Source organism: Hyla sarda, chromosome 2, assembly GCF_029499605.1.
Source record: "Hyla sarda isolate aHylSar1 chromosome 2, aHylSar1.hap1, whole genome shotgun sequence".
Taxonomy (NCBI): Eukaryota; Metazoa; Chordata; class Amphibia; order Anura; family Hylidae; genus Hyla; species Hyla sarda.
In genome coordinates, this window is record NC_079190.1 from 375412738 (window position 1) to 375425824 (window position 13087).

General features: G+C 39.9%; 1 protein-coding gene across 7 annotated transcripts in view; it reads right to left on the reverse strand.

Annotated features, from left to right (window-relative positions):
* Window positions 1-1263: 1263 nt before the first annotated feature.
* The window catches only part of RAP1GAP2 (RAP1 GTPase activating protein 2), an 882491-nt gene continuing 870667 nt past the window's right edge, over window positions 1264-13087 (reverse strand). For 6 of the 7 annotated variants that reach the window (XM_056558445.1, XM_056558442.1, XM_056558446.1 and 3 more), the window contains 3 exons: window positions 11542-11659; window positions 8255-8337; window positions 1264-5815 (listed from right to left, as the gene is read on the reverse strand). In XM_056558445.1, coding sequence (XP_056414420.1) covers window positions 5813-5815; window positions 8255-8337; window positions 11542-11659 — 204 coding nt within the window. In that variant the 3' untranslated portion in view covers window positions 1264-5812. The remainder of the gene's footprint in view (window positions 5816-8254; window positions 8338-11541; window positions 11660-13087) is intronic. The other variant, XM_056558448.1, reaches the window with a different exon arrangement.

Sequence of the window (13087 nt, forward strand, 5' to 3'; positions counted from 1 at the left end):
TGTTCATTCTTTGTGCGGATACGGAAAATGGAATTTCCGTGCCGGAAACATCTGACATGGAAATTCCACAGAGCAGCAGAATCCTGTTGAATTCAAAGGGAACTCTGTTGCAGCGGAACAGACACACAGACACTTTCTCTGCCACAGTCCTGTGTGTGCAGTGAGGTTAGGAGGAGGGCCCAGCGCACCGATATAACTGTGACACGTGGCTCGCCTCGGAACCTCACTGCACACACAGAGCTGCAGCAGGGAAAGCCCTGTGTAACTGCTTCTTGCGCATACACAGCATATTTCCCGCCTTGGAACATGTTCGTGTGAACATGGGTGAAGAGTAATGAGAACAATAAAGCAGCTTGCACATTGCATACTGTGAGAAATCTGCCAGACAGTGTTAGTAGCAGACACACAGGGATTTCCTGCCACAGTCCTGTGTGTGCAGTGAGGTTAGGAGGAGGGCCCAGGGCACCGATATAACTGTGACACATGGCCCGCCTCGGAACCTCACTGCACACAGAGCGACGGCAGGAAAAGCCCTGTGTAAATGTTTCTTGCGCAAACGCAGCGAATTTCCCACCGCCGAGCAGATTTCTCTCAGACTCAAAAACATTGTGTGCTGTTATCATTTTACAAAAATATTTTGAATATATATATATTCTCAAATGTAGTAAATAGTCGAATCAATTAAAACCGCGGAGAGAAAAAACAAGTGTTGTGCAGGCTACATGCTGGTACTACGCTGATTGAAACATAGAGTATTTATGAATTTTGAAACATGAATACTTATGTATAAAAGATATTAAAGTCTGTATGGCTTTTCTTGACACTGGTGATGGCGACAGCTACCCTTTGATTCGAGTAGTTTTAGGAAGAATCCATTTAAAGGGGTACGTCGGTGGAAAACATTTTTTTTTATTTTTTTTTATCAACTGGTGGCAGAAAGTTAAACAGATTTGTAAATTACTCCTATTAAAAAATCGTAATCCTTCCAGTACTTATTAGCTGCTGAATACTACAGAGTGAATTCTTTTCTTTCTGGAACACAGTGCTCTCTGCTGACATCTCTGACCATTTTGGGAACTGTCCAGAGCAGCATATGTTTGCGATGGGGCTTTTCTCCTACTCTGGACAGTTCTTAAAATGGACAGAGATGTCAGCAGAGAGCACTGTGCTTGTGATGTCAGCTCTGTGTTTCAAAAAGAAAATAATTTCCTCTGTAGTATTCAGCAGCTAATAAGTACTGGAAGGGTTGCAATTTTTTATAGAAGTAATTTACAAATCTGTTTAACTTTCTGGCACCAGTTGATTTAAAAAAAAATTGTATCTTAACAATTGCTGGAACAGGATCAGACTAGTGTGTATAGGGCAGTGTTTCCCAACCAGTGTGCATCCAGCTGGTGCAAAACTACAACTCCCAGCATGCCTGGACAGCCAAAGGCTGTCCAGGCATGCTGGGAGTTGTAGTTTTGCAACAGCTGGAGAAACACTGATTGGGAAACACTGGTTTTGGGACAAACTCACAAGAGGAATAGTTACACTAACTTATCAATATATTCCTAAAAATTGGAAGCCTCTTCCAAGGGCATGGTTTAAAAGAAAATCAGGCTATAATGACTGTAAAAGTATACGAAAAACGACATCTCGACGCTGCGCTCCTTCACTTCTTCCAACCACCAGTAGAGAGCGCTCAGCAACAACAAGAAAAAAACCATTCTGAGTTATCGCGGGCGATTCCGTATTTGCATATCATTTACGTAGCCTAACAAAGAAATTACATTTCGGATGACAACCTCACGAGCAGCAGGACGTCTACATTAGGATCCAGCGGTGACCTTTATAATTTAATACTAATGGTTTTTATCATGTATGTGCACAGATTTATTCTAAATAATTTAGCTCCAGAAAAGAAATAATGTGTCACTGTCTAGGAGGGAACAGGGGACTGCAGCTGGTGGGGTAGGTGTGCACAGTCTTTTTGACTATTACAGTTATGTTTGTATAGAAAATATTACTTGACTGGTCATGGAAACCTTTTTTTAATATACAAGAGTCCACTTCCAAAAATGTTTGGATGGAAAAAGAGTCGCCATTTTTTTTTTTTTTTTTTTTTGCCTAAATGGAGCACTTACATAGTAGCAGATCACATGAGATGCAGATGGCAAATAGAATTGCATACAAAAAAATTGCAAAGAAGAAAGAAGAATGTCACACAGGCCAAACATATAGCTGTATAACTATGGAAAAAGAGAGCTGCATAGAGAATAGACTAATGTCTAACTTTTGTTATCTTCAAATACACACTGGCATTTTCTTTGGTTATGGGAGGAAAAAAAGTTACACAAGACGTCCGGCAAAATAAATAACCTGTGTATGGTGTCAAAATGTATCATACAGCAACTTCCTAATGTATTGTTATTAGCCTTAGTGCAGAGATATGAGCTGTGCTGTCTGGCTTGCAGCTGTGATGTCACATCACACTCTCTGAATGTAGTCTGTTCTGTCCCTCCTCCCCCTCCCCTCCTGTCTGCTCGGAACAAGACCAGTAATGTTAAGGGGGAGCTTGTGTTACTGCTCATTAGATAAGACAGCAGTCAGTAGCTTCTGTCAAAATAGGCTGTCTTATCCAAGGAGTCATAATTCTAATGAGCAGTTATACAAGTACCCCTCTTTACATTAATGGTCTCGTCCTGAGCAGGCAGGAGGGGGGGGGGGCAGGTACAGGAGCTCTGGATTCAGAGAGTGTCATGTAATGTCACAGCAGCTCTGCTCTTCCAGATCTGTGCACTATGGCTGATAACATTATAGTAGTTATTCGCTTTCTTGTACTTTTTTTTTAGATCGTACACAGATTGTTTCTTTCACTGGGTAAACCCTTTATTTGGAAAAAGAGTCCTTATGGAAGTGGAAGCTGTGGAAGCTAGCATAGGGACTGGTTTTTATCAAAAATGACAAAACTTAAAAAAAAAAAAAGGATTCAATATATTAAAATGTGGTGCTGTCTGGAAATGAAGCAGTGCTGGATTAATTGACCATCTGTTTCTTTGGTGCATTATGACATCTGAGTTTAAGTAAAATTCCAGGTAAGTTTTACCAAATTAGCAGGATCTACCTATAATGATTATTTAAAGGGGTTATCCAGGAATAAAAAAAAGCAGCTACTTTCCCACCAAAAAACAGGTGGTTAGACCTTCCCTAGCCTGTGAATCCCCATAGTAAATACAGTAGAATCATGCAAGTCTGAAACAATATTCGAGACTAATAAAACCCAACACTCAGAGCCGTAGACTGCAGGAAGCGGAGGATGATGACATGTTTCCCAAATAAGTATATATTTAAATGTTTTATATATTTGTATGCACTAAATTTTTATAAATAGAAAAGTATAAACATAGAAATATCTGTAATTATTTATATTTATCTCCAGCCAATGTTAATTATTGTATTGAGCATACTTATAGCATTTTTATTTCTAATAAATGAACATATAGAGAAGTATAGATTGAAATTTGCCGCTTTTTCTTTGCAAAAACAGCACCACTCCTGTTCACGGGCTGTGTCTGGTATTGCAGCTTGGCTTTATTGAAGTGAATGAGACTGAGCTGCAGTACTAGACATGGCTCGTAGACAACAGTGGTGATGTTTTTGCAATAAAAAAGCAGTGTTTTTCTAATCCTGGACAACTCCTGTAATTCCCGATTACTGAAATATTTTCTATATTTTCCTACTTGCCTAGCAACCCTGGTGCACTACGAGGGTAGCACCCAGACTCCAAGTTCACGGACACTTAGACAGATTCAGTGCCCCACACTTTTTATTTTGCTATCAATTCCCGATTACTGTTTGATGCCATAAATTATCCTTAAATATATTTCTTAAATATCAATAACAGATCCTTAATAGACATAGATCGGGTAAAGTTAAAAGCTAACAGCAGGATATGCTAAAAAATACCAGAGTTGGACTGTTGTCAAGGCAAATGCCTACCTATATTCTACCTTCCTAGAAACTTAAAGGGATCATCCGGTTAATAAATACGTATCTCCTATTCACAGGATAGGGCATAAGTGTCTGATCACAGAGAATCGACTGCCGGGACGCCTCATGATGTCCAGAACGGGGCCTGTCTCTTACCGCTGTCAGTGACATCCCAGTCAGCCAATCACCAGGCTGGCGGTCATAGATTGGCTGACCGGGCCATCACTGCTGAGACTAGTACTTTTTGAAAAGTGGGGGCCGGAGAACTAAGCAATGTGATCCAGGCCCTGTTTTGGAGTTTGCAGGGGGTCCCTGATTCCCTACCCCCTCCAATCAGACACAATCAGAATTAATTTACCAGATAATTTAAGCATCAGGCAGTTGCCTTAGCCAACTAACATCCACCATGCCTGCCTGCAGCATTCACTGCCATCAGTTTTAAAGGTGTTTAACTGGGACTGTTTAATTGGTGACCTTTTGTCAGTAAAGGCCATCGATAACTGATCAGTGGAAGTTTGATACATGGCAACCCTGCCAGTCAGCTGATTGCCAGAGCTGAACTGCCCAAAAACACAGTGAACAGAAACAGCTCCATACATCGTGTAGTGGAAGGAATGGGTTACTGCAGCTTAACTACAGTAATGCCAGCAACTGTCAAACGGTGCTAGACGTTGGAACCTCACCGATCAGATATTGATGAGTAGAGGCCATGAATGAAAAAGTCCTGGAAAACCCCATTTTGGCCAGGAGACATGCCATGCTTTATAAATATAACTATGCTTTAAGTGGAGACAATGTTGCAGCTACCACAATTAAAGAAATTCAGCAAATTTAGAAAAAAGGGTCACACCAATGGCATTGCAGTTCAATTCTCAGTCCAAATTCCCTATGTTGCTATAATGTTTAAGCATGCAAGACAGGCACACCTGATGTAAACCACACCTCACAAAAAAGGTTGCATGATATTAAGGAGAGGGTTGCACAGTACAAGCTCTTGCCCCCTTATGATGTAGGTATACAGACTGGTATAACTAAAGGCCCGTCGAGCCCTCAGAGAATTCTTAGACATTCAAGAAAGTTTTCATCACCAGAAACACAACGAATATTAAAGCTGAAGACTTATTCTACACTTTTAACTTCTGACACTTCTGCTGATGTCAGATGACTAAGAATATGGGACCTTGATTTGTGGGAATATTTCACAATGTTGGATTCGTTCTTAAAGCCATTGCACATCCAGATACATTTGTGTGTATGCATTGCATAAGATGCCAAAAGAGCAGCCATGTTTAATGAAACTGTTCACCTCTAAAGCTCATTCAATACGATAATATGGCAGACGTAAGATTGTGTGAGGCTCAGAAAGATCCTCAGATGTTACCTTGTTAAATGGAACAGCAGCATTGGAAATATCACTGTATGAAACATCAAGTACCACCTAGGGGGAATGCCCAAAATTGTGGTAAGAATTCCACAGAATTTCATTCCTAAATAAACTTGCCACTCGGTGTTCAGGTGCTGTCGAGTATAAAGACCGTGCAAGTAGGATGCTTCACATTTAAAAAAAATTCTCTTTGTATTAGGCAAAGTAAAATAAAGAAATTGGGTGAGAGTCAATTCCACTATTGGACAAGACAAGTCGTACTATAAACTCCGTTCACAAGACAAGTGTCACAGGACACGAGGAGTGCACTAAGATGGCAGTTCTTTCTTTGATTGTTGGGAAACAGCTTGGTAGCCAAACATTTCCATGGATGCATTGTGGTAACTATTCGCGGAGTGAGTATACCCTTGCAGGCCAGTCTTAAAGATGGTGGTTCCACTTCGCCAGGGCATCATTTCACTGCAACACAAATGATAAAGTTGTCAGTAAAGAAGGAATAAATGGAATAACAGGTAGAATATCATGCTGAAACCTGGCATTCAGAACCCAGTGGTTTGTCAATCACAATAACAACATGCTCCATGACACACACGGCAAGACAAAGGCATAGTAAAAGACAGTAAGGACCCGAAGCATACAGCAAACCATCAGCAAGTAATGCAAAGTAATGGCAAATATATGTTTTCCCTCCAGCTGTTTACCTAACCTCAGTTGTGCTCTATGAGAATTTCATCAACCCCCACGGGCACATTCACGATCTATACTGTTATACAACACTGGATCATAAAACTACAGAATGTGTCCTCCATCATTGGGGTCTTTCTTACTATATGAGGCATAACATAGATTGTGGCATACTCCATTGTGTACTGTATAACTTAGATTAGCATTTTTCCCTTTTTGTACTACATGTGCGTGACTAACAGGTCATTCCTGTGTAATTTACAAACACCAAACAATCACTGCATTAGCAACAGCTGGAACTTGACATTTTGTGACCAATAACACAAAACCCCAATCTTGATAATGTGTTAACCTCTCCTCTGCATGCAGAAGGCATTATTAGCAGGTAAACATGGTGACTTCCGTTTCCTTGACCGCAGACAGATTGTTGAGACGAGTATTTTTGAAACATCTGCACTTGTTGACTGTTCCTAAACCACGGTACCAAGAGTTTATCAAGACTGGATGAACCATGGACAGAGATCCAACAGAAAATCACACAGCTGTAGGCCATATGTGGTTGATCCAAGGGGCAAGCGTCAAGTAGCATGTTTAGTGTTTTTCTCAGGATTGGCATACCCCAGTGGATCGACTGTACCATCAGTACAACAGCGGGATATTTATCAAAACCTGTCCAGAGGGAAAGTTGCCCATAGCAACCAATCAGATCATTTCTTTCATTTTGCAGAGGCTTTGTTAAAAATGAATGAAGCAATCTAATTGGTTGCTATGGGCAACTGGACAACTTTTCGTCTGGACAGGTTTTGATAAATCTCCCCCCATGTGTAAAACCTCACACTGTTGGTCTTCGGCTATTGGGTCCAAGTCAAAGATGCTCCTAACAACCCTGAATTATCGCAAAAGAAAAAAAAAAACATCTTCCATGAGCCTTGGACACAAGGCAGAAGATCATTTGGAGTCCCTGTTTCTTTTTAACCCTTTTGGAGGGCCAGGTCCACATCTGTCATAAACAAACCTGTGGGTGCACTGTTGGGGTTCAAAACGCTGGTGGTGGGAGTGTCATGGCTTGGGAACGTTGGCCATAAAACCACAATACTTGAATGATGAATACTATAGAGATATGTTAGCTGACCATCTGCATCTGATATCTTAAGGAAGGTCTTCCCTAACCACAGTGCCATTCTTTTACAGGACAATGATCTGTATCATCAGACTTAGATCACTAGAGAGTACAGGAACATGGCAATGAGTTCTCCAAACTTCCTTGGTCCCCAAACTCTCTGGGCTGTTATCCCATTAAACATATTTGGGATATGGTGGAACTGTCTGTAAAATTTGTTCCCACTCCTCTGAAGTGATGGAGCTGCTGCAGTGGGCATGGGTTAAGTATGCAAATATCACTGTATGAAACATAAAGTACCACCTAGGGGATAAGATGTTAGATCGCGGGGGTCCCGCCACTGGGGACCCCCGCAATCTCTAGGCTGGCAGTGGCAGTGCCCGGAACATGGAAGCTTGCAGTACCTTTTTAAGTGTCACTTAATAATTGCTTGCTTTACATTGTCATACTTGCTGCTTGCAGACTCTATAAACCCATTGTCTGGCGATGGTGATGATGACCCTCCTAGTAGTTAGTTATGAGGGTTAGTAGGGTTGTATGCATTATCAAGGTTATCAAAGCTATTAATATAGTACAAGCCTGTTATTATTGTATAGATGACTCTTTAAGCTAATACTCATCAGAAGGCGCAATTCATGAACAATAAGCTGCTTTGTTGCAATCTCTCAGGCACTGGATCATTTATGTGGCTCAAGTGGCCATTTTCATGCAAACGAACATGGGACTATATGACAATGAGTGATTGTAGACTTAAGGGTCAAGTTGTCAGATGGTGAAAACCTTTGGCATTTTTTACAAACAAAAATCAGCAAAGTAGTATACTAGATAACACTAAGATACAGAAAAGGCATCTCCATTGCTAAAGGAACAGTGTTATGGCAAATGCATGGCTTACATTAAACAAATTCCTGTAGAAAAACTCCTAAGCATTCCCTTATGGATGGAAGAAGCCAGTCACAGCACAGGCATGATGGATAATAGGTTTAGGAACTCTTCTATTACCTACTGTATATTTGACGCTCAGCTCACATGACACAATAGTACAGCTCGCCCATGCTGCCTAGGGTTGGACATCTGTAGACAATGCTACTTACTGTACTTGAGCCGGAACTTGACTGGCTGAGTTTATCAAAACGAAATTTGAGGTTGGATCTTGGGGAATTTCTACTCTTTACATCTGTGAGAAGGAAAGATGATGAGAGGAGCACTCCATTTACTTCATTCACCTTACTCCCTTCAGGCTATTTGTGGGAAGATAGAGTATAATAACTTTACCAGATAATTATGATATAAAAGTTGACCATGTGCCCATAGCAACCAATCAGATTACTTCTTTTATTTTTCTGAGGCCTTTTTAAAAATTTAAGAAGCAATCTGATTGGTTGATATGGGCAACTGATTAACTTTTCCTCTGCACAGGTTTGGATAAATCTCCCCCAATAATCCTTTATTGTGCACTAAATATATGAAAATAATTTCTTAATACATGAAAGTGTTACTGTCATTTAAAAAAAACTTTGAGTCTGTCTCCTGCAGCAAAATGGGAGAGTGTCAAGCCATATCAAAAATGTTGTTAAATGACAGTAAGGCTACATTCACATCACGATTTTCCAGTGCAGTTTTGTATTAGATTTTTCTTTCCAAAACAGTATACAAAAAAAACCTGGCAAAACCATATGAATTGTATGCTTAATGGGGTTTCCATTGACTACAATGTTATAAAAAACATCTCTGGGTGCCATATGGTTTTTTATAAACCATTGTAGACCCAAAAACAGGACAGAACTGGGAACAAAACCGTGGTTCACCACGGTTTTGTGCACGGGAAGAAAAACTCAGAAAAACGCAAAAGTACAAAAACTTTTGGGTACGTTTTTGTAGGGAAAGTCAATGGGTACGGCAAGCAATACGGCTGTATACAAAACAGTATTGAAAAAACGTGAGTTGAACACTTTAAGCACTGATAACTTATCAGAAGACTAAAGTGTGGACTCATACCATTGCTTGCTCCATGGACAGGGTTTCATATATCCATAGTTCTCTGTAAGCCCTCATATACAGTGGGGCAAAAAAGTATTTAGTCAGCCACCAATTGTGCAAGTTCTCCCACTTAACAAGATGAGAGAGGCCTGTAATTTTCATCATAGGTATACCTCAACTATGAGATACATAATGAGAAAAAAAAAATCCATAAAAATCACGTTGTCTGATTTTTTAAGAATTTATTAGCAAATTATGGTGGAAAATAAGTATTTGGTCAATAACAAAAGTTCATCTCAATACTTTGTTATAGAGGTCAAATGTATTCTGTAAGTCTTCATATGGTTTTCACACACTGTTGCTGGTATTTTGGTCCATTTCTTCATGCAGATCTCCTCTAGAGCAGTGATGTTTTGGGGCTGTCGCTGGGTAACACAGACTTTCAACTCCGTCCAAAGGTTTTCTATGGGGTTGAGATCTGGACTCCAGGACCTTGAAATGCTTCTTACGAAGCCACTCCTTTGCTGCCTGGACGTTGTGTTTGGGATCATTGTCATGCTGAAAGACCCAGCCACTTTCATCTTCAATGCCCTTGCTGATAAAGGAGGTTTTCTCTCAAAATCTCACGATACATGGCCCCATTCATTCTTTCCTTTACATGGATCAGTTGTCCTGGTCCCTTTGCTGAAAAACAGCCCCAAAGCATGATATTTCTTCCCCCATGCTTCATCACAATAGGTATGGTGTTCTTTGGATGCAACTCAGCATTCTTTCTCCTCCAAACACGACAAGTTGAGTTTTTACCAAAAAGTTCTACTTTGGTTTCATCTGACCATATGACATTCTCCCAATATTCTTCTGGATGATACAAATGCTCTCTAGCAAACTTCAGATGGGCCTGGACATGTACTGGCTTAAGCAGGGACACACGTTTGGCACTGTATGATTTGAGTCCCTGGCGGCATAGTGCGTTACTGATGGTAGCCTTTGTTACTTTGGTCCCAGCTCTCTACAGGTCATTCACTAGGTCCCCCCGTGTGGTTCTGGGATTTTTGCTCACTGTTCTTGTGATCATCTTGACACCATGGGGTGAGATCTTGAGTGGAGCCCCAGATCGAGGGAGATTATCAGTGGTATTGTATGTCTTCCATTTTCTAATAATTGCTACCACAGTTGATTTCTTCACAACAAGCTGCTTGCTTACTGCAGATTCAGTCTTCCCAGCCTGGTGCAGGTCTACAATTTTGTTTCTGGTGTCCTTCAACAGCGCTTTGCTTTGGTCTTGGCCATAGTGGAGTTTGAAGTGTGACTGTTTGAGATTGTGGACAGGTGTCTTTTATACTGATAACAAGTTCAAACATGTGCCATTAATACAGCTAATGAGTGGAGGACAGAGGAGACTCTTAAAGAAGAAGTTACAGGTCAGTGAGAGCCAGAAATCTTTCTTGTTTGTAGGTGACCAAATACTTATTTTCCACCATAATTTGCAAATAAATTCTTTAAAAATCAGACAATGTGATTTTATGGATTTTTTTTCCTAATTCTCTCTCTCATAGTTGGGGTATACCTATGATGAAAATTACAGGCCTCTCTCATCTTTTTAAGTGGGAGAACTTGCACAATTGGTGGCTGACAAAATACTTTTTTTGCCCCACTGTATCCTATTTATATATGTTTATAGGCATCCATAATTGATGAGCTAGTGCAGAGAGGGATTGGTTATTCAAATCATGCTCTGTTATTCAATCTTTGATTTTGACAAACACAGGTAAATTGCGTCCAGAGAGGACTATGGAAAACCATGCACTTTCACCTTATATAGGGCTATTTACATAAACAAGAAACATATAAACAATCAAAGGGATATTCCATTATCTTAAAGTGATGGCAAAAAAACTAAGATATGCAAATGTGGGTCCCACCTCTGGTACCCCCACCAATTGTAGGTAGGAAGGGGATGCATAACTGGTGTTGGGCTCTGCAGGAAATTGAAATATCAAGTTAATGGTGCCCACTACAGTGTCATTCACACCTTGGTGGCCAAGAGCACCATGGCAACACTGTGTAGGAAAAACCTCTTACCGATTCTTATGATCAGTAAAAGTCACATGGGGCAGATCCTAAACAATCATAAAGCTATGACATATGCCATCACTATATAAGATGGAAAACCCCCATTAACCCTTATTACTACAATAACTCTGGTAACTGAAGTGTGTTTATATCAAATCTTAGAAACTCTTGCAATTTATTCCAGTACCAACAAACCCCTAAAGGACCATAGATTTACAAGCACTGTCTTATTTCCTCAAATGCAATATCGTGCCTCAGCTGGTGTTATAAGTAGAAACTGGCCTCCTGTATTCCATCCTATAGACATGTAGTTTAATAAGGGAAGCACCTGTAGGGCTCCTGCTCATGATTACGGGGGTAGAGGAAGTATAGATCTCGTGGCTAGGCGACGGACTGTAGACAAACACTTCCTGTTTGCAAGGTGATGCGGTCAGAGGTTGGCTGCCCTGTGGAAAATGTTTGTAAAAATACATTTAGATCCTTATTTTATTTTATTTATTTTTACTTAATTCAAGCAGGAAATAAAGGATGGATCGTATTTACCAGTATGAGGCAATGCATATAAATATCCTGCTAGACTGTACTCTTATTTATACCTCTAAGCAGTCCTATCATTTGTTGCTATGGCTACTAGAACATTTGCGCACATCGTACCATTATATTTAATAAATCTCAAATGTTATAGATTAATGTTGGTCACTCTAGCAATTTAATGGTAAACCAAGCATTTGATGATTAAGATACAACCTACAAAAAGGAATACATCACGCTAGGTACATCAACCTGGCAAGTAGTAAAAAACAAGGTTTTGTATGAAGGATTGACATCAGACATTTCATAAAAGTCCCAGTAAAATGCATTCGTTTCTCCAGTGCCATGGGAGTTTCCAACAATATTAAAGCAATATGTTATTTCCAATTCAAGAATGAAGATTATGATGGTCTCTGTATTTTTAATTATTTTATAACTTTGATTCGGGGTAAATCTGCTTATTTGAACGTTTACAGATTTGTTAAATATTCAAAAAGGTAAAAAAGGTGTCACTTAATAAGGGTTCACCATGTAAGACAATTGTACTATTTCTATGTTGCTGATAATTTTGCAGATTCATTATTAGATATATTATTGATACATTTTATACCATTTTGATTTTCAGCAGCTTTACTTCTGGGTAATGTATTCTTTACACCAGGCAATGTACAGTAGATGTGACAATCTGGACCATGTTGTGAGTAGCAGAACACATTTCATTGCTGGCATGTTAACATTGTGCCTGTTTATACCTTAAACAAATAAAAAAAAAAAAAAACATTTTCCATAATGTTTCTGGGCTACACCAGAGGTATAGATTGGGATACTGGTTAAAAGGTATGCTGATGTATCCTGTAGCTTAGACAATTAGTGACTGAGCTCAGTCTACTTCCAAAACGTATATTTTTTTTTTATGGGACTCGGAAGTGCAGTAGGCTAGGCTATCAGTACCTTTTTGCCTGTATCCCAACTCTTACCTTGGATGTAGTGCTTGAACGTGGTATGAATGGGGCCTTTTATTTGCTTGATGTATGCCTCATGAAGCCAGAATGTTCAGCATCTAAACAGTGTTTTGTGTTATGTCTCTGATTTGTAAATTTCCTATGAATTAAAAGATCTAAGGACCATCCTGTAAGTGTGGGCATTCCATAGTTTTTGTCATGGGCAGTAAACATACATATTCCACCAATGCAGTTGTGCATGTTAATAAGGGAAGTTGGAAGTGATAACTTTAAAGGAGATATCCAGTGCTGAAAAACGTATCCCCTATCCTAAGGATAGGGAATAAGTTTCAGATTGCGGGGGGTCCAACCGCTAGGGCCCCCCCCCCCCTCCGCGATCTC